The sequence below is a fragment of the Phytophthora sojae genome (assembly GCF_000149755.1).
Source record: "Phytophthora sojae unplaced genomic scaffold PHYSOscaffold_1, whole genome shotgun sequence".
Lineage (NCBI taxonomy): Eukaryota > Oomycota > Peronosporomycetes > Peronosporales > Peronosporaceae > Phytophthora > Phytophthora sojae.
In genome coordinates this window covers 5,600,428-5,621,551 of record NW_009258115.1, presented here as the reverse complement: position 1 = coordinate 5,621,551, position 21,124 = coordinate 5,600,428, and the positions used below count along the sequence as shown (strand labels likewise).

General features: G+C 56.1%; 4 protein-coding genes across 4 annotated transcripts; 1 reads left to right on the top strand and 3 right to left on the bottom strand.

Moving 5' to 3' along the window:
- Positions 1 to 75: 75 nt before the first annotated feature.
- Positions 76 to 3,364, bottom strand: PHYSODRAFT_477034 (hypothetical protein; the record flags this gene model as incomplete). The annotated part of the gene is made up of 10 exons (XM_009517154.1): positions 76 to 222; positions 304 to 500; positions 574 to 682; positions 750 to 831; positions 910 to 998; positions 1,069 to 1,200; positions 1,278 to 1,406; positions 1,482 to 1,532; positions 1,633 to 1,836; positions 1,913 to 3,364. The coding sequence occupies 10 exons, from the start codon at positions 3,362 to 3,364 to the stop codon at positions 76 to 78; spliced, it is 2,592 nt and encodes an 863-aa protein (XP_009515449.1).
- Positions 3,365 to 3,573: 209 nt separating this feature from the next.
- Positions 3,574 to 6,061, bottom strand: PHYSODRAFT_536873 (hypothetical protein; the record flags this gene model as incomplete). The annotated part of the gene is made up of 6 exons (XM_009517153.1): positions 3,574 to 4,074; positions 4,160 to 4,255; positions 4,342 to 4,686; positions 4,755 to 4,960; positions 5,039 to 5,156; positions 5,246 to 6,061. The coding sequence occupies 6 exons, from the start codon at positions 6,059 to 6,061 to the stop codon at positions 3,748 to 3,750; spliced, it is 1,908 nt and encodes a 635-aa protein (XP_009515448.1). The 3' UTR covers positions 3,574 to 3,747.
- A 1,834-nt stretch (positions 6,062 to 7,895) lies between these two features.
- On the top strand, positions 7,896 to 15,866 carry PHYSODRAFT_477321 (putative glycosyl transferase family 48 protein; the record flags this gene model as incomplete). The annotated part of the gene is made up of 2 exons (XM_009517152.1): positions 7,896 to 8,093; positions 8,145 to 15,866. 2 exons carry the CDS (start codon positions 7,896 to 7,898, stop codon positions 15,864 to 15,866), a joined length of 7,920 nt encoding a protein of 2,639 aa, XP_009515447.1.
- Positions 15,867 to 16,126: 260 nt separating this feature from the next.
- On the bottom strand, positions 16,127 to 19,802 carry PHYSODRAFT_468298 (hypothetical protein; the record flags this gene model as incomplete). The annotated part of the gene is made up of 9 exons (XM_009517151.1): positions 16,127 to 16,499; positions 16,573 to 16,754; positions 16,839 to 16,949; positions 17,021 to 17,815; positions 17,883 to 18,016; positions 18,082 to 18,142; positions 18,216 to 18,482; positions 18,636 to 18,938; positions 19,017 to 19,802. The coding sequence occupies 9 exons, from the start codon at positions 19,800 to 19,802 to the stop codon at positions 16,127 to 16,129; spliced, it is 3,012 nt and encodes a 1,003-aa protein (XP_009515446.1).
- Between the last annotated feature and the right edge of the window lie 1,322 nt (positions 19,803 to 21,124).

The following is a 21,124-nucleotide window of genomic DNA, read 5'->3' as shown; positions in this document are numbered from 1 at the left end:
AGCTTTCCGGGCTCGTTCGTGTTTGGTGGTGGCTCGACGAGTGTGGCGATGTTGCGTGCGCTACCTGGCTCTAGATCATGATGATGATTTTGCAGTCGCTAACTCCTGAAGCTGGTCACAGTAGCGAGGACTTTGATGGCGATTCCGGTTCTCTTCAGCTTTCTTCGCCAGTCGGGGTGCGTCAATGGCAACCGTTTCCTTCAAAACATCGAAGACAGCATCCTAAAAACACAAGCATTACGTTTTAGTCGATTGGATGCACATACTCAAGCATCAAGCCGCATTCTTGCTACGCTTTCTTACCTGGATATCGGGCTCCGAATCATCGAGGTGAACAAAAAGGCAGTCCAGAGCATAGTCGATGATCGTCCCTTGAAAGTGCTCCTTTGGTGCAGCTTGAAGGAAGGTGGCAAATGTCTGGCAAGCCGCTTTGCGCACAGTGTCGTTGCTATCATCGAGGCGCTTCAAAATCTCTGCATAGAGTTGATGTACTGGCTCCTCTGTTCGGCCCAACACAACACGTCGTGTGTAAGCGAAACTGTTCCGTTTAGAAGACATTTACGTTCGACATACCTCCCAAGCACCCAGGTAGTGCAACAAAAAGATACTGGAACGCAAGGCAAACCAGTTGGCGAGTCTTTGCGTCACTGTCGTCCATTGACGATTTCAGTACAGGCAGCATCTGCAAGACAGCGAAAAGTATTAGCAAACCGTAGATAGGAGTGAGCAATAGCTAGACCATAAGGTACCTGGGGTGCAGTCTCGAACAAGCACGGTTGGTCCGCAATACCCTGGCGAAGCAGCGTGTACGCACATGCAACAGCTACTTTTCTGTTGGAAATAGCACGAGGGGGGGGGGGGGGGGTCAGCAGGTGCATAATTTTTTCCGAGCGCAATGCAAAAACCAACCTAATGGTTGCAGCCACACGTCCTCCACGCCAAACGATGTTTGGAATGATAGCTTTTTGGAGCAACGAGACGCTAAATGCCTTGAAGGACTAGTAACAACACAATACCCCCGTCAGAAACTCCACCACGGAATCGCAAACTACCTCAGATCTGACGTACCTGACTAATAGCATCCGTCCCTAGCATTGTCTCCAACAAGGCAAGGAAAGCGAGGCGAACATCTGCATCCTGGGCCGGGTCTAGGTGCAGCAGAAAGACGGGCACAATTTTCTCCAGATTCTCGCCGCATGCCTGCATACATGTACAATTGGGATACATCATCGTCAATGGAAGTAGGGTGCGTGCTATCAAGGATAAAAGACACTTACCGCTCCCCCACGCCGACAGATTGAGTCGAACAATACACGGCTTGGATTGCTTTTCTGCCAACTCGCAGTTGAATCAGCCGGAAGCGCCATCGTATGTAAGAGTTTACCCATGTAGCACCCGTAAAGCGCCTGCGAAAACAGCGATATGGGGCAGTTAGAAAATTATTCACCGACACATGTAATTGCATCGTGGTTAACTCTTACCTCAACAGGTTTCTCCATTTTCACTGCTAGCTCTTCCATCGCTTCGGTTGCCTGATGCATCCAGTGTGTAGTTAGTATATTAGAAGTAAATGTTAGCCCCGCGTTGTAGTATATCCCAGGCTCAATTGCATTTTTCGTGATGGCAACTTACTGTTTCATAGGCAACCGACGATTCTGAAGTCGAGGCGAGGAGGTGGCTCAGTACCCAAAACAGTCGGAAGCAGACCTCGTCTTTTTGGGCAAGCAGTGGTCCGGCCGTCTTCACAATACTTGAGACGACGCCAGCCAGTTGATCTTGAAGGTCTGCTACTTCGGATTCACGAAGACCAGCATCACACAGTGCCTCGGTAATAAGCTAAACGAAGTTACCGTACATAACAAGGGACGGTGAGTAATTGTGTTAAGAAGATGCTTCGACTAGCAATCCGTACCTCCAGGTGGGCTCCAATAGTATTTGTTGTCATGCCCTCGATGCTCATACCCAGTAGGATCAAGCCGTTAGTACGATGTTGTGCGGTATCCTGTCCTGCTAGGCGACCCGCCACCATCGGCAGCAAAGAAGCCAAAATCATTTGAGTGTCAGCGTAGAAGCCGACAACACCGGAGCACGCCTTCACACTGTTCAAAACGGCCTCTTCATCATCGCGGCAGGTCTTGCCTAGCGCCGCAAAAACCTTGTCGAGCAATGGGTTCATGTTTTGCTCCAGCAAAATCAGGTACGCACTGAGAACTTGCGTGTAGCGCTCACGCACATGCACGGTCCAGTCGCTCGTTTTTTCGAGAAGAGGCGGTAGGACCTGGGCTTGAATACTCGCAGCAAGTTTACGAGCGCCTAGCGGAGGACGAGTTTCGAAGAAAAGTGGCGGTACGCTCTTTGCTGAGTCCATATCCACCTCCATTAGCTCCACATCGCTTGACTTGACTCCTCCATCGTCATCACGACCCTCCCAGATAGTCGAAAGTTCATTCAGCTTTGTGAGTGAGCTTGCTCGTACTTCTGGCGCATCGTCTGCGATGCCTGCAAGAAAAATTGGGAAGATGGAAGCTTCGAACTGCTGGACCTGCTCGATCTGAGCCAGCCACGCAGCCAGTGTGATCACCAACTGCTTTCTTACAGAGGGCGCGTGATCAAACACCACCTTGCTCACAGTCGGCAACAGCACCTCCTTTATAAGCTCCGGTAGAGCCTCCGATCCGCACGGTACCGCAGCTTCCAGTGCTTGCAACGCACACACGCGCACACGGCTGTGCTGGTGGCCAAGATTCGCCACCATGGGGCGCACAATGGTGCCGATCTGCATCCCAACATCGCTCTTCCAATTCTTGGAGATCAGGATGACGCACTCCGCCGACATCTTCTTGGCATCAGGAAACGGGTCCACCGCGGTCTTGCCCAATGCGTTGGCCAACTCCGAAATGACGTCGCGCAATGACGTCGCCACTTCCTTCGCCGCCGCAAGCTGCTTCAAGAACGCGTGCAGTAGCTGCAGAATGAGCAGGCGGATCTCCTCCGTCGGCTCCGGGTACGGCAGCTTGCCCAGACGAACGTTGGCCAGCGCCACCAGCTCCTTCAGTGTAGCCTGCGACGGCTCCAGAGCCCCGTTCTCGCACAGAAAGAGCAGTGAAGTCAGTGCTCGCTCGCGACACTTCTCCACTGCGTCGCTCTCGGCGCACTGCAACAATGGGCGCTGCAGGTTGGCGACGCACAGAGTGCGCAGCACCACAGCAGACACGCGCGATGCCTCGTTCTGCAGCGTGCGGTGCAGCTTGTCCGCTGCTCGGCGGCGCACGCTTCGGTCCGGGTCTGCCAGGCAGTTGACGTCACGCTGCATCTTCATGGACAGCATGTTGTACGCGGCCTCGTCCTCCGGAGACAGCGCCATGGCTCGCGAGGCGTCGGGATCCTGTGGCCAAATGACCCGCCACTCACCTGCAGTATACAAACAACTAGTGTGGAATGCAGAGACCGTGTGCTCGAAGATCGTGCAACACTACAGCGCCACAGCAACATTACACTTGTTGCATGACGGATTATGTTGCGCCGAGTGAAGCTGGACAAAGTTGTCCACCTTGGAAAGCATTGGGGCGCGTTGACACGAAAAGAGATACGCCATGTTTGCAAGTGCATGCACGCTAGTTGCTCTATGTGTTGGTGACTCGTCTACTGTTGCCTCTATACATGATGAATACGAATTGCCCAGGCCTCCGGCGGCGAGCCGCCATGGATGCTGTCGGTAAAATCGCCACGCCTTGCCGAGCGACGAGCTTACTTCTTCTTGCCCTGCATGCGCTTGCGGCCGTTGGCGGTCAGCTCGCGCTTCCGCATGCGAATCTTGGTCGGGGACACGTCGATCATTTCGTCCTCACCAATGTAGGTGACGACGTCTTCCAGGGACATCTGGCGGATCGGCGACAGCTTGATGTTCTCGTCAGTGCCGGCAGCGCGCATGTTGGTGAGCTTCTTCTCCTTGGTGGGGTTGATCTCAATGTCCGTGGGGCGGCTGTGCTCACCCACAATCATACCCTCGTACACTTCGTCGCCAGGCTTCACGAACATCTCACCGCGGTCCTCGAGCGAGTTGAGCGCGTAAGCCTACAATGAAAAATTGAGTTGCCGAGTCCGTTAGAAACTGCTAGCAATGGATTTCCAGGTAGAGACACCTATGCTTACCGTGCACACGCCTCCAGATGAAGAGATAAGCTTGCCCTTCGACGGAGGAGTGGCCGAGCCTTGGAACGGAGAGTAACCGTGGAAAATCGAGTTGAGAATGCCACTTCCGCGTGTGTCGGTCTTGATCTACACATGATAATCAAGGTGAGTTACCTACACATTTACTGGCAACGGGAGATCAATACGTACCTCACTGCGGTAGCCCATGAGGCAGCGACTGGGGATCTGGAACTGAAGACGCACTTTGTCGTGCATCTCCTTGAACTCGATGATCTCACCTCCGCGAGTGGACAGCTTGTCAATAACAGTACCAGAGAAGTCGGAGTCGACATCAATCGTCACTTCTTCGATAGGCTCCAGCTTCTGGTTCGTCTCGGGGTCCGTCTTGAAAATAACCTGGGGAGCCGACACGGACATCTCAAAGCCCTCGCGACGCATCTCTTCAATCAGAATGGCCAGCTGAAGTTCACCACGGCCGTGGACGTCAAAGGCTTCCGAAGAAGTGCTAGGAGAAATGGAAATGGCAACATTGTTCTGCAAACACCGATAATTAGCCATCTAACTGTGGATAACAACATACTATGCAGGTAATACACTCTTACCTCGCACTCGCGCTCAAGACGCTGCTTGATGTGAGAAGACGTGAGGAACTTGCCATCCTTGCCTGCGGTCGGCGCGTCGTTTACGCCAAACGTCATCGAAATGGTGGGCGGGTCCAGCTGCGGGGACGGAATGGGCTCCGTCACGTTGACATCAGCGATGGTATCAGACACGTATGCGTTCACACCAGCGATGGTGATGATATCGCCTGTTGCATAAAGTCACACAAACACCAGCGCGAGTCAAAGCACTTCGGTGAGCAAGTGGTCGATGATTAGAAACGTACCAGCGGTGGCCGACGTGATTTCCGACTTGGCAACACCACGGGTCACAAACATCTTCGTCACCCTGCCGGTCTCGAGCTTCTTGCTGTCGCGGTTCATCACTTGGATCGAGTCTCCAATCTATTGAATTCGTTTCACATGCAACACGCAACAAAAAAATAATCAGCACATGGTCACAACGTACAAGCCAAGAAGTGAAGAATGCGCACCTTGACAGTTCCAGCGTGAACGCGGCCAGTCGCCAGACGACCAACGTACGGGTCGTGGCCAATCATGGTGACAGCCATCGCGAACGGCTTGCTGGCATCGGTGTTCGGTGCAGGCACGTAGCGAGTGATCTCGTCCAGCAGAGGCAGCATGCTGTCGCGGGCCTCGCCCTCGTTGTCCAGGTCGTGCACGGCCCAGCCCTGCTTGGCAGACGCGTACAGCACCGGGAACTCGAGCTGATCGTCGTCAGCGTCAAGTGCAACGAACATATCGAAAAGCTCGTTCTCCACCGAGCCGTCGAGGCGGCTGGTGTCGCGGTCCACCTTGTTGACGACCACGAGAGGCTTCAGTCCGCGGTGCAGCGCCTTCGTCAGCACGAACTTGGTTTGCGACATAGGTCCCTCCGTGGCGTCCACAACCAGGACCACACCGTCCACCATGCTCAAAATGCGCTCCACCTCACCGCCGAAGTCAGCGTGACCGGGGGTGTCCACGATGTTGAGCACGTGGCCGTTGTACTCGACGCGCGTGCACTTGGACATGATAGTAATGCCGCGCTCGCGCTCCAAGTCAATGGAGTCCATGACGCGCTCCTCGGAGAGCGTGGTGCCGCCGTGCTTGAGCAGCTGGTCCACCAACGTGGTCTTGCCGTGGTCGACGTGTGCAACGATAGCCACGTTGCGGATGTTCTCGGCCGTGACGGCCGAGTAGTCGGTGGAGAAGGCACGCGCCATTGCGGGCGCATTGCGCTGCAGCAACGAGCGCTGGCTCGAGCGCGCACGCGTCAGAGCAGGCAGGCAGGACCGGCGGAGCCACATGATCAGGTTCAGGCGCGTTGATGCACGAGGTCGACAATCGAAGCGCGTGTGTGGTGGAGAGCGGCGCCGACAACATTGGTGTGTCGTACCCCATTTAGTGTAGTAGACGCAATTTCGGTGGTACAGTCGTAGGTACAGTGTGCCCGATTGGCGTTCGATTGGAGTTATATTGGTGTCCGATTGGCGTTGCATTGGCGTTGCGGCCCGACTTATGGCGCGCCCGAGCCATTTCCTAATCCATAAGTCAATCGAGCGCGGCGCCATTTGTGTGCGTCACACAAAATCGATTATTGATATCAGACCGCTTCACACGGCAAACGCCATCGAGTGCGTGACGAAGGCAAACGCGTGCAGCATCGGGGAAGATGCTGATGCAGTCGCCAGCCGTGTGCTAGAGGAGAGCAGCCCATGCGCGAGACAGTCTTTTGCTGCCCGCTGGTTCAGCAAACACCGCGGGAGTTAACATGCGAAAGAAATACGCCATACACACGCCGGGCGAGGGTGCTTTCAGTAGGGTCGTGAAGCCGAGGCACGCCGCCGTAATGTGCTCACTGCGTTGGTGTCTCACCGACAGTGACTACATGTATTAAAACGGCGGATTGATGCGAGGAATGCCACCACTGAAAGGGCACACAGTTTCGACAATGGACCATTGGCAACACAAATGGTGAAGACAACTGGCAGCTCGTCGTTCGAGACTCGTTGATGGTATCTTCACTGAAGTCAACGTGGCGGTGCCACAGGAGCTGGGGTTGCCTGTCTTTTATGACGACTCGGCTCCAGCCGGCAGGTCTTACTTTCGCGGTGTCGCCTGCGCCTGTGCACGACGGTTCGAATTTTGAGTGTCAAAATGAAATGCAAGGCAGCGCGTCACAGCAGCTGACGAATCTTGGCGGGGTCAACGTTGCAGGATGCACCATGGTCGCGGCTACGGATCTTCGCATTGGCGAGACGCTGACCCATGCAGCATGGACCATGCTAGAGTTGGTGCCACCAACTTGGTGTTTCGCCGGGTTCACATCGTGGCGGCGCTGGTGCTTGGGAAACATGAGCAAGATGAGGGGCTGACTGGCGCAGCGTCTTTGGGGGAGGCGGTGGCTACTTATCCCGCGATTTGACGCCCAACTCCAACATCGCAGCCCGATTTCTAGCGAGCGCCAGACTCAGCAGAAATCCAAGCAGCGCCGGTGGCGGATCAAGCGCTCCGGATCCCAGACGCTGCGCCGGGTTGTCTGCCCATCGAGCCCCATGCTGCTGCTGGCTGTTGCCCAAGGCAACGCAGTAAATCAGCTCCGCCCGACGACGGGATGGAGTCGCTGAGCGGAATTCGGAAGCCACCAAAAACCGCGGCGAGTGTGACATTCGCCGCGCCTCTGGCGGCGGCCGCTGCCTCGGCGTGAGAATTCGCGAATGGCTGTTTGCGTGCGCAGCTCGGCCCCGCCGCGAGGTAGGATACCAGCGAAGGCGGTATCCACCCGTCCTGCTTGGTGCTTGGGCGCTCGCGAACGCCCAGCTGTCGCCGGTCCCCCGGTCGGGGTCAACTCGAGCTTGGGTGGCGGGCAGCGGAGACCGAGTCAGCTGCGTTCCCACCTTCGAAATTGTCCAGCACAGCGCGGGCCGGGCCGCGTTACACTGGACTTTTGGCTGGCGCGGGGCGGCAACCCGGCCCGGGTCGGGATCCGCCGCGCAGCGTCTCTGCGAAACCAGACACAGGTCGTCCCCTGCTGGCAGCAGCGCGTGATGCGGAAGATCTGCCCGAGCCTCATTCCTCATTTTGCAGGCTGGCGCTGCCCCTCGCACCTCGTCGCTCCCAGAAGCCCCACAGGCGACCCCCATGGCGCGCGCTCGGAGCCCGTGCGCGGCGCGGCTGTTGCCGCTGCTGCTGGCGGTGCTGCTGGTGGCGCTGCTCGCCGCGCGCAGCGAGGCGTCCAAGCCCATCACGAACGCGCTGCAGCGCGCGCGACAGAACCTCACGGCCTTCCAGCGCCAGTGGATCGACCCGGACACGGACCCCAAGTTCTACAACGTGTCGGTGCCCAAGGGGCCGTTCAACTTCGGCGGTCGACTCAACGATACGAACGAGTACACGCTCATCTTCTCGGACGAGTTCAACAGCTCCAGGCGCACGTTCGAGGCGGGCTTCGACTCCAAGTGGACGGCCATCGACATTCGCGACACGACCAACATGGGCCAGCACTACTTCCTGCCCCAGGCCGTGCAGATCGACAAGGGCAACCTCATCATCACCACCTCCAAGCCCAAGGAGCGCTACCGCGGCGCCAAGTACGTCAGCGGCAGCGTGCAGACCTGGAACAAGTTCTGCTACACTGGCGGCTTTGTCGAGGTCAAGGCCATCCTTCCCGGTAAGTGGGGCATCCCCGGCACGTGGCCGGCTATCTGGCTCATGGGCAACTTGGGTCGCGCGCCGTTCGGCGGTTCCCTGGACGACACCTGGCCTTGGAGCTTCGACGTGTGCGCCCCCTACGTGGAGAAGGGCGAGAAGGTCAAGCAGAAGATCAATGCCTGTGGCAACCTCACCGACAAGCACGACAAGGACTCGTACCCGGAGAGATACGGCATGAACCCCTTCCAGGGCCGCGGTGCCTCCGAAATCGATGTGATTGAAGCTCAGATTCGCGCCCGCGATGAGCCGGCGTACATTTCCACTTCGCTCCAGATCCGCCCCAGTGTCTACGACGATATGCGCCCCTCCCCTGACACGCTCCCTGGACCGGGTCAGTGGTACCAAGGCCTCAAGTATGGCGAGTTCACCAAAATCAACAGCGCCTACTACGGTGACTTGGGTCTGGACTCCATCTCTGCCCTGACGCAGCTCGAGTCGAACGCGTTCAAGTCGTACCACTTGTACCGTCTTGACTGGTCGCCCGGTCCGGAGGGATACATTCGTTGGTGGATGGACAACAACTTCTTGTTTGAGATCCCCGGCGAGGCGTTGAACAGGTGGATGGGCGGTGTGCCGCCGCGTCAGATCCCGGTGGAGCCCAGCTATCTCATTCTGAGTACGGCCGTCTCGGAGAAGTTCTCGCCGCCGTGTGAGGGTCAGATCTGTAACTCGCTGTGGCCTTCGAACTTCACGATCGACTATGTGCGCGTCTACCAGGGCAACCCGAACCGGTACACGTCGGTGGGGTGCAACCCTCAGGCCTACCCGACAACCGAGTGGATCTACGCTCACCCTGTCGACTATGGCCTCCCGTGGTACGTCTTGCTGCGCGTTGACATCGGCCTCCTCCAGCTGTTCGCGGTGATCAATGCCCTGGTGGGCCTCTTCATGGCTTTCCGTGGCACGTCCCACCCGAAGATGGCGTCGATCTACGCCAGCTCGTTGTGGCTCACAGCTTCATTCTATGGGGCCCTGAGTGCGGCCGCCCCTGACGATCTCGCTTGGATCCAGACCGCGCTTGCTTGCCTTTGTGGCTTGGTTCTGGGCGGCGTCTGCTGCTTGGTGTACCCGGTTTCGCTGGGCGCGATGCTTGGTTTGTATGGCGGTGTGATGGTCAGCCAATTTGTGCCTCTGCTCTCTACGCGCGTGATCACTGCCGTTCTTGTGGGTGTGGGTATCACGCTGGGAGCTGCACCGCAAGTCGACACCAAGCACGTCGTGATCTTGTCGACTTCGTTGCTCGGCAGTTTGGCGTTCTTGTTGTCGGTGTCGCTTTGGGTGAGCGAGGGCGATATTGCTGCGAACGCGTGGGATCTGGCAGGCTTCGTCTTTAACGGCAACAGCGACGACCACGTCGGCTTCTGCTCGGAGCACTGTTTGGCAATGTACGTGCTGCTTCTCGTGCTGAGTGCGACTACCACCGCTTTCGGATACTACCGCATGCGTGGAGTGACGCTGCGCAACAACACGATCAGTGCTCGCAAGGCTAAATTCCCGCCGGTTTCAGCTAGCTCCGACGCTCGGTCTTGGAGACCTGATGATGATGATGTGTCGGCGTCGGATAAGAACATGGTGAACTTCTTTTCCCCCACGAAGCTGCCGCACAACATGCAACAGTTCAGCACTATCTTCCGCATCGCTGTGAACGTGCAGCGCTGCTTTGGTTTCCAGCTGGATAACTTCCGCAACCAGACGGAGCACATCGTGGTGCTCCTTACGAACAACACGCGTAAGGGTGGAAACCCGTACCGAAAGCTTCATGAATTGGTGTTCTCCAACTACAACAAGTGGTGCTCGAAGCTGGAGATCCAGCCGCTGAATTGGAGTGAGCAGCGGGCCCCTCAAGGTGGCCTTACCAGCGTGGACGAGATCTCAGTGGACTTGTGTCTCTTCTTCTTCATCTGGGGTGAGGCTAGTAACCTTCGTCACTCTCCGGAGTTCCTGTGTTTCTTGTTCCACAAGATGAAGGAGGAATTCCCGTCGATCCGTCACTCTGAACGCGAAGCTGGACACTTCCTCGACACGGTGGTGACGCCTGTGTATGGTTTGCTGAGAGCTGAAATGACGTCCAAGCATGACCACGAGGATCGCCACAACTACGACGACTTCAACGAGTTCTTCTGGTCGAAGACATGCCTGAAATTTGACTACAAACACGAGGAGGTTCTCGACACCACGTCACCGAGCCCTGCTTTGATCTATCAGCAGAAGAAGAAGCAACGCGAGGGACTGGGTGGCTTCAGCAGCCGTGGTGGTCTCAATGGCGGCGCCAAGAGCAACAACTTCTTCAACAAGCGTAAGAGCATTGCGGAGGGATTCACCGAGTCTGCTAAATCGTTCGTTGAGAAGCGGACGTGGCTCCTCCCGCTGCGCGCCTTCAACCGTATCTTCAACTTCCACGTGATCTCGTTCCACTTCTTGGCGGTTCTGGCGTTCGCCAACGAGCAAGAGATGAATTTCCAGGACTCGTGCAAGATCATCTCGAGCACGCTGATCACACCCTTCTTGCTGGACATTCTGCGCGACGGCCTCGATATCTTCGCAGTGTATCATGTGCAACAGAAGTCGTTCTCGACGGCGCGTAACGTCATGCGTGTGCTCTTACACCTGGTGCTCGTGGTGGTATCGACGATGCTGTATTGGTACGCCTGGGCGTATGGCGGTTTGTGGTGGCAGTCGTACTACACGATTGTCGTGCTTTTCCACGTGCCAGGCCTGATCAACTGCGTCATGCAGGTGATGCCTGGTCTCACGAACTGGACGCGGCGTACTAAGTTTGCTCCAGTTGCCTTCATTCGTGATATCGTGAGCCCGATGAACCGTCTGTACGTGGGCGACAACGTGTTGGACCCTGAGTCTATGAGCCTCGGCTACCAGTTCTTCTGGGCTTCGCAGCTGGCTTGGAAGCTGTACTTCAGCTACAAGTTTGAGATTTATCCGCTCGTGGTGCCCACGTTCTTGTTGTTCGCTGATCACGTGGAGAACAACGTGAGCATGATCACGACGGTGTTCCTCATCTTTTTGAACTGGATGCCGTTCTTCTTGGTCTTCTGCGTGGATATCACCATTTGGAACTCGATCTGGATGGCCTTCACGGGTACCTTTGTTGGCTTTTCATCGCACATCGGTGAGATTCGCAACTTCAGCCGAGTTCGCACAGCATTCAGCCGCGCTGTGGATGCGTTTAACGCCAAGGTGATCGCCCGAAACTCGAAGACCGGCCTTCAGATATCAGAGAGCACTGGCATGTCGTATGGATCGACTTCTCTTGGGCACGAGGTGCTGGATCGTGTCGCCGGTGGCGCGGATCCGACGTCGCGAATCCTTTCCCAGCGGCGCACCTCTGTGCATGATGACGAGACTCCACTGCTGTCTTTCTCGCGCCGTAAACAGACACCTATGGAGCGACAGGCTGCGCGTCGGCGCAAATGGTTCTCCTTCTCTGTGGCGTGGGATACAATCATCGACAGCATGCGCGCAGATGACTTGATCTCGAACAAGGAGAAGGCACTGCTCCAGTTCCACCGCCTTGATGGTTACCAGCGCGAGATCTATCTGCCGCAGTTCCAGTTGGCTGGTTGCTTCGAGAACTTTACGTCAACGATTCTGGACATCTACTCGTCCAATGATGGCAAGGTGTCGGAGCGTGTTCTGCAGGACAAGTTGCTGGAAATTCTCAGCGAAAGCCCGATGGTAGAAGAATCCGTGGAAGAGATCTGGGAGCTGGCGAACTGGGTGCTCGTTAATGTGCTTGGTCCGTGCCACACGAACGATGTGAAGTACATTACCAGTGTGCTGAACTCGTGGGCTGCACGAGGTGTGTTCCGTGCGCTTAACCTGCAAAAGATTGCCCCTTGCGGTCGCGCTTTGGCTGGCCTGGTGTCGCTCCTGAAGTCCAACGTCCGTGCCTGGAAGAACAATGCCAAGGTTATCCCTGTGCGCAAGGATCCGTCCGATTACGCGTCGTACGAGTTCCCTCAGCAGTCAAGCTCATACCGCCCCGCATCGACTGGTCTTACGAAGTCTGCTAGTACGACGGGTCTGTCGTCCCTTGGGTTGGAGCCTCCTCGTCGCAGCCGTGGTTCTGGTGTTGCGCGTATTGCGCGTATGCAGCAGCAGACGCACAAGCCCTCGGTCAACAACGGCAAGTCCACGCACTCCATCCCAAGCGCGCACATCATGCAGATTCGCGAGCGTGTGCGTACATTCCTGAACTTAGGAAAGGAGATCCTTGCTCATGTTCACGAGCAAGACCCGGTGTACGCTGAAAGCAAGGGAATTTCGGACCGTTTGACCTGGATTCTCACCCAAGAGCGTGGTTTCATGTGGGACGACAACTACACAGGGGAGCAGATTACGCTGACCGCTTTTGAGAGTCACACAGACGTGGTGTTGTCACACCTGCACGGACTTTTGACCTTGCAGAAGATCGATGCTGAACCCCAGTCGTATGACGCGCGCCGTCGGTTGCTGTTCTTCGTGAACTCGCTGTTTATGGACATGCCGCTCGCACCCTTGCTCGAAGAGATGAAGTCGTGGAGTGTCATGACTCCGTTCTATGCGGAAGATGTCCTGTACTCGAGGAAGGACCTGGAGAGCAAGCAGGACGGTTTGGACGTTCACACGTTGCTGTTCCTGCAGACTCTGTACAAGCGGGACTGGGAGAACTTCCTTGAGCGAGTGAAGCCCAAGAAGAATATTTGGAAGGACCCGGAGTCTGCGATCGAGCTGCGTATGTGGGCTTCCCTCCGTGGTCAGACGCTGTCGCGAACGGTGCAGGGCATGATGTACGGTGAAGCTGCCATTCGTCTGCTTGCTGAGATCGAACAAGTTCCGCAACAGAAGCTGGAGGAGCTCATCAACACCAAGTTCACGTATGTCGTCGCGTGCCAGATTTATGGCCGCCAGAAGAAGAACAATGATCCGAAGGCAAGCGACATCGAGTTTTTGCTGCACCGATTCCCGAACCTTCGCGTGGCTTACATCGATGAAGTGCGCGTGAACTACCAGAAGGAGCAGTCATACTTTTCGGTGCTCATCAAGGGTGGAGAAGAGCTTGGATCGGTGCATGAGATCTACCGTGTGCGCCTGCCCGGTAACCCTATCTTGGGCGAGGGTAAGCCTGAAAACCAGAACTCAGCCATTGTGTTCACTCGCGGCGAAAACCTGCAGACTATTGACATGAACCAGGACGGATATTTGGAGGAAGGACTCAAGATGCGCAACCTGCTCGAAGAATTTGACAAGGGTACGGCTGACCGCCCGTACACGATTGTTGGTATCCCGGAGCATATTTTCACGGGTAGTGTGAGTTCGCTGGCCAACTACATGGCGCTGCAGGAGACGTCTTTCGTGACACTGAGCCAGCGCACGCTCGCTCGGCCACTTCGTATGCGTCTGCACTACGGCCACCCCGATGTGTTCAACAAGCTGTTCTTTATTACTCGTGGTGGTATCAGCAAGGCCAACAAGGGTATCAACCTAAGTGAAGACATTTTCGCGGGCTACAACAATTGCATGCGCGGTGGATCTGTGGCTTTCCCGGAGTACACGAAGTGTGGCAAGGGACGTGATGTCGGCATGCAGCAGATCTACAAGTTCGAAGCCAAGCTGGCGCAGGGCGCCGCGGAACAATCGCTATCGCGTGACGTGTATCGCATCAGCCAGCGCCTGGACTTCTTCAAGCTGCTTTCGTTTTACTACAACCACGTTGGTTTCTACTTGTCGACGTCGATCATTATCTGGACGGTGTACATTCTTCTGTACTGCAACCTGCTGCGCTCGTTGCTCTCATTGGAGGGTGTTGGCGGCCGCGAGCCAGTATTGCTGAGCAACTTGCAGTTGATGCTCGGATCAGTGGCGTTCCTCACGACGGCTCCGCTGCTTGCGACGATTTCTGTTGAACGTGGTTTCAAGGCTGCACTGAACGAGATCCTTGTTCTTTTCGTCACGGGTGGGCCGCTGTACTTCCTGTTCCACATCGGCACGAAGTGGTTCTACTTCGGGCAGACGATTCTTGCTGGTGGTGCGAAGTACCGCGCTACGGGTCGTGGTTTCGTCACGAAGCACTCGTCGTTCGATGAACTCTACCGGTTCTATGCTAGCAGCCACTTGTACGCTGCTGTGGAGATTGCCATTGGGCTCACGTTGTACTACAAGTTCACGGTCGGCCACCAGTACTTCGCGATGACTTGGTCGCTGTGGCTTGTGTTCGCTTCATGGTACTGGTCGCCGTTCTGGTTCAACCCTCTGTCGTTTGAGTGGTCGGATGTGATGGAGGACTTCCGTTTGTGGTTCAAGTGGATGCGTGGTGACGGTGGCAACCCGAACCAGTCGTGGGAGGCGTGGTTCAAGGAGGAGAACGCCTACTTCTCGACGCTTCGTCCGTGGTCAAAGGCTTGCGTTACGATCAAGGGTGGACTTTTCGCGCTGATCGCGTTCTCCATTTCTTCGACCGGCGACGAATACCACTCGATCCTGACCGAGTCCACATGGCTTCCGTTGGTTATCTGCTGCTCCATGGCTGCTGTTTATCTGAGTGCTGAGGCGGTCTTCTTCAATTCGTCGCGCGCTAATGGCGAGAACGGACTTGTCCGCTTCCTGAAGCTTCTTCTGGTACTTGTGCTGGGCGCTGGTCTCGTGCTTGCGTTCGTGTACGTCGACGGGATGTGGCAATGCCTGCTGAGCATGGGATATCTCGCAGCGGCTGTGGGCTGCTGGGCGCTTGTTCTCCTTGGTAGCAACTCGCGCTTTGTGGGCTCCCTGTACTTCGTGCACGATGCTGTCTTGGGTCTGGTGTCGCTGAGTCTCATTTTGTTGCTGGCGGCGCTGTACGTCCCCGGAAAGATCCAGACGTGGCTTCTCTACAACAACGCTTTGAGCCGTGGTGTGGTGATTGAAGATATCCTGCGTGCCAACTCGAGCAACGACGACCGTGATGACGACTTGTCGGTACAGCAGATGCGCTCCATCATCATCGAGCAGCAGCGGTTCATCAACGTGCTGACGGCTAGTGGCAGTGAGACAGACATTCGCGCTGCTGGACCAGGAAAGAAGGAGGACCTCATGCATGCGATGAGCGATAACACGCTTAACGCGGTGCTTCGGAACATGTCGGAGTCGGAGCTGAGTGCGTTGCAAGATTCGTCGAGCCGCCTGCAGGCCATCATGTCGGAGGAGGAGCGCAAGGTTGCTCAGCGCAAGCAGCAACAGGAAGAGCAGAGACTTGCTGAGGCTGGTATGAACCCATCGCTGTCACGCACGCGTCGTGCCTTCTCTACGAGCGATTTCTCGGCCATTCCGCCCAACGCGAGCTCGTTCAACCTCCCGAATGGCTCTGCTGCGCCTGGCAACGGTACCACGAACGCCTCTGCTGCTAACGGCCCTCATGCTGCGGTGTAGATGCTTGCTTACGTAGATTTGTTAGACGAACCAAGGTAGAGCGAGAAGCCACTCGGCCTGTTGCATTTTGGATAATGGATTGCCTTGTGTTCATGCGGAGTGTTTTCATCCCAGTCTTATTGACACTTTACATGTACGCTACAGGACACCTACTTCGTACTTCGCTGAAGTGATACACAGAGCATTGGAGGTTGAGGAACCACTAGGGTCTATAATTTGGGCAGGACTGCCCGTCGTTGCGGTCTCTCGTCGGACATTGCTCAGACGTCGGATTGCTTCCTGGGCTTCTTGCCGAAACCACTGAGGAATTTCATGTTCGCGCTCAGCTTTTTCGACAACGAAGTTTTCTGCAGCGGGTCCACGCTGTTCAGCACCGCAGTCTTGAAGTTTTCTGTTACTTCTGAGGCGCAGCCGCATTCAACGAGTTTCTTCTCAATCTCGCCCAAGTTCTTTTCCGAGACGGACCGAATCACCTCCAAGTCGTCGCCCAGCTGCGACGAAGACACGTGGGAATAGATTTTGCGACTATCGGAAGCGAAGCACTCGTCAATATCTTGACTTGGTGACATGGCCAAGTTGGCGAAGAGCTGCTGAATTGCTGGCGAATTCTTCTCGATGAAAGGATTAAGCACCCTACAGACGACAGAACAGTACCAGGTTAGAAAATCACTCGGACACTACAGCATCAACACCAGATAAAGCATACTTGAAATCCGGCTCCCGGTCTCCAAACTTCACACCAGTCGCTGTCTTGAACAGCAACTTAGTGACGAGTACAAGTACACGTCGGGTTTCTGGTGGAGGTAGCTGCTTCGTGAGACCGTATAAATGCGGGGTGGTGATGGCTGGGCACACAAACCGAAGGAAGAGGAAACCTCCGATCACAGACTACGTAACAAGCACGATCCCGTTAGTCCCGCAAAGCATAATGATTTCATGAAACGGCCATCCTGGCTAAGCTTAAGCACATACCCGTGTCAGAGTAGACGCATCCTCTCCCTGGACCCCTTCTTTAGAGCCATCAAAACGACTGATAACCTTTGAGTTCAAGTGCGAGCAGATATGGAAATAAGACGACGGAATCTATACAGCATCAAGCAGCACAATTTTGGTCAGTATCACGCCAAGCCACGATGAGGTTACACGCAACTTACGTAGTTTGCGTTTTTCATGATCGAGTCGATGATGTTCTGGCATGTCCGCATCAGGTTGGCCGCATTAGCGTCCGCTTGGTCCTCGTTCTGAAGTGACTCTTCCTTGTGTGGGTTTAGCTCCATATCGGCAATCTTCAATTTAAATATCTGGCGGATGGGATCCGAGAGAGCCACGCGAATAAACTTGGATCCAATGGCTTTGCTGTATGTGGACACGAGCCGACTCGCATAGTCATCCGACCGGAATAGAGTAGCCACGTTGATGACCGAGGCGACCTCAATTTCGATTGCCCAACGAATAAGGTTGCTGAGGCGGTTGCGACTCCCGAATACCCGAAGGAAAGGGGCAAGCAGAAGCATTTTGTCTTCCCGCCCAGCACTTTGAAGAATAGAAGCCACGACTGACATGGTATCTTCAACCACGAGTGACGGGAGGTCTTTCGGTGTTTGTGGCGAAGGAGGTCGAACTGGAACTTCGAAGTCTCCACTGAAGAAATCGCGTGCCGACCTTGCATGCGAGAAGAGACTGCGTATCCTTGGGCTTGTTCCGGTAGACGAACCCGTTGAGGGCGAACCCGACCTAGCAGAACGCTGCCTTTCAGCCTCCTCCGACTCGTCCTCTTCCTTCGATGGTTCACCGTCAATTCCTTGACGAATCTCAGCGATAATTTCATCGCTGATGACTACCTGGTCTGGCTGGCGTGACTTATCCGGCTGAGAAGACACAATAAAGTCCTTCATAACCTGGTGGATGGAGTCAAGGAACCCACTTGCCTCCAAGAATTGACTGTCCGACTGTAGAAGCATCACAGAAAATAAGAAGTCTGGTTTTGAGAATGTGGTAGAAATCGAAGAAACGTACCGCTTCAAACTCTGACAGGCGCTCGATCTCGCCCTCGTCGTCATCATCGTAGAAAAGGTCATCTTGCGTGATGGAGAAGATGCTTTCGTTGCTGTCGTTGGAGTTGATCTGGCTCAGTGCAAATTCTGTGACGTCTAACGCAATTTGCGCAAGTTAGCCACAAGTGACTTTAACTCACAAACAATAGTACACCACAAACCTGAAAAGGATGATTGAGATTCAAGCAGCGACGAGGAGCTTGAAGTTGTCTTGAGCGGGACCTAAACGAAACATTCACCAAAACGCACCATCAGTAAACCATAGACTCCTTGCCTCGAAACAGTAACAAACTACCTTCGCAGGCCTGATATCAGCTCGGAGTGATGACTGCAAATTGCGTGCGATTTCGGCAAGCTCCATCGCCTGCTGCTGCAAAAAGTCATTCCCAGCACTGCCACCCGAGTCGAATATACCCCCACCACTGTGCGACCCCTGGAAGCTCGAGGTAAGGGAGCCATCCTCGCTGCTCTCACGCGTTGACGATGAATCCGTGAGATCATCTTTGTTCAGGCTGCGCGCCATCTCTGCCAGCTCCGCTGCCTGCTGTTGAATGGAATCATTCTCCGCTACATCGCGACAGCTCGTCGACGTTGCACTCAACGTGGACGAGTCCTTACACGGCAGCTCCTCCTTCGGAGCTACAGAAGCTGGTGTGGCCTTCTGCCGAAGATTTACAGCTGCTGGTACAAACTCTTCTCGTTTAGAAGATGTCACTGCTTCCACTTCATCCGATTTTGCAACTTGATCGTCCCGCTCAGTCGACTCGTCCACTAGACTCAGGTTCTGGAGCGTTCCCCGCCTTCTTTCGCGGTGGCCATCACCCTGGTCAACATACTCCTCCTCCCCTTCGCTTTCAGGAGTGTCTTCGTCCTCTGACAGCACGTCCAATGCTGCCGAGCCGCTAGACAACTTGCACATCTCGATCGCAGCGTCGTCCAGCATAGTATCCAGATCCACCTCACCTGGGCGCGCTTCGCTTGTCCGCTCGATATCATCTTCTCTTGTATCTACCCGGGCCTCTAGTTCGCGTCCTCGTTCTCTTTTTGGCTGATCTCCGGATCTTTCAAGTTCTTGTTCCTTTTCTCTCTTTTCCACGTCTTCTTTCGTTCCTTCAAGCTGTGCTAAACGCTTCTGGAGCTCTTCAATCTCCTTCTTTTGCTGCTCCACCATTAACAACGCATTCCTCAGCAATTCCGACGATTCCTCGTCCTCACTGTTAAGCTTTCGTCTCCTCGAATGAGCCCCACGAGGCGACACCGTGCGCGCTCGCGGCGATTGCACAACTATACCGGACGTCACAGACGTCGACGACGCCGAGCTGGACGACCTGGACAGCCTCCTCGCCAGTGCGAGCGCCGCCTTGCCATCCATGCTGCCCTTTCTCGCTCCTCCAAGCCTCCCAGACGCTTGCCGTAGCTGCTCGACCCACTCCAGGCGCGCTTCATGCGACGGCGCTCGGAACAGCACCACGCGTCCGCTGCAGGATGTGACCTTCCAGCACGGGCCACAATCATCACCTCCCGTGGCGGCGTCTCCGTGACGGAATATGCGGTCCACGGCCGTGACGTCGGCGTCGACCAGCGGCACGACGGCGCGCGGCCAATCTCCCAGGTTGGCGTAGTAGAAGAGCGTCTGCGCGTAGATGCCGACGAAGTAGGGCTCCCACGGCGACTCGAAGCGCCGGCCCTTCTTGTGCAGAATACGCAGCGTGGTGCGCTTCTCGAGTTCCAGCCCCGTGAGCATCAGCTCCGGACACTTGACCAGCTCGGGACGCGCGGCCACGCCGGCCTCGGCCTCCTCGTCGATGGGGATCTGCACAGTAAGCCGCGAGCTGCCGAGGCCCGAGACGCTCGGGTCAAACATCGACGACCGCAACGGCATGAAGACGGACGGACGGTCGGTGCACTACGGCCACAGTATCAGCTCTAGCGGCAGGTGGGCAGTGGTGTGCTGTGGTGGTCGGCGGACAGGAAGCGAGCGCTATGCTCCAGCCGCGGACCGTCAGTGTCGGGGTCTTCTTAGACGCCTCGCTGCGGAGCGGAATACAGAGTGAGGCGACAGGTTGTTTTAGGCGCAGCGAATCGGTGCAACGTCTCGTTTGAACAGCTCGCTGCTATGAAGGTGTCATAAGGTCAGTTGGAGCCGCAATAAAGGGTCCGTACCGGAACGCCCCGGCTATGGCACCCCACTCTGATACAAGCCGACGACTACAAGTCGCAAAGCAGGGCGCCGTCTAGCGAGAGAGACGACGAGGAGCTGCCTGCCCGCCCTGTGACGGTCACATGCCCCGCTGGAAGGCGTTCGCGGAGCTGCTGGACGAAGAGCACGGGATAGACTCGGCCGGCAAAGATAGTCAACACCACTGCCGCCGCCGCCGCCGACTGACCGACTGACGCGCCCTGCTTGGGGATCGACCCGTCACCGAGTGCTCGACGTCCCCGAGTCACGCGTAGCGCGTAACGCGCGCGCGGATTGCCGCTCGCGCTCTGCGCCGTTGGCTTGTCCTCGCTCGACGTTCCCATGGCGGCGCGGCCATGAATCCCGCTCGCACTCTGCGCCGTCGGTGCTCACAGCGGTGCTGGCGGAAATTACAATCGCGACGAGCACGCCGAGCCACGGGACCGGCACTCCGGCTTTTTTATTCGAGAGCTCGACGAGCACCAACGCCGATCTCTGGTCACTGACCGGCGGTCAGTCGAGTGATGCCCTCGCGGCGGCGCCAGCATTGCCGACCACACAAGCGCAGCGAGCCTTCGTCCTGCGGAGGACAACGTACTGTACAGTACACCTCCGTCTGGCGCTGACACGCGTCCACATCCCATGCATTCGACTGCCTATCCCAGCAAGCAATGCGACTCGAAAAAAACTTGAAAAGCCAGCGCTGCGTGCCCGCGCCGCGGTGCAATGGAGCTCTTTCTCCTGGCAGGTTCAGTACATGTAGAGGTCACTGCCATCGGCTCGTTTTGCGATATTCGACGAGCGCCTTTCGGTGGAGTCCTCCTCAAGGATCTCGGCTGGGGCTGATTACCAGGTTGGAATCGATAGAGAGCAGCGCCGATCGCACGACCAGCAGCGCCGTCGTCGCCACTGCCACGACCGTTCTCGGCAACGGTGGAGGCAAAACGTCCTGGGTCCGTCCCTCCCTTTCGTCTGCACCCCATCGGAGACCATAGTCCTCAGCTTACGTACGGCACGGTTGGAGG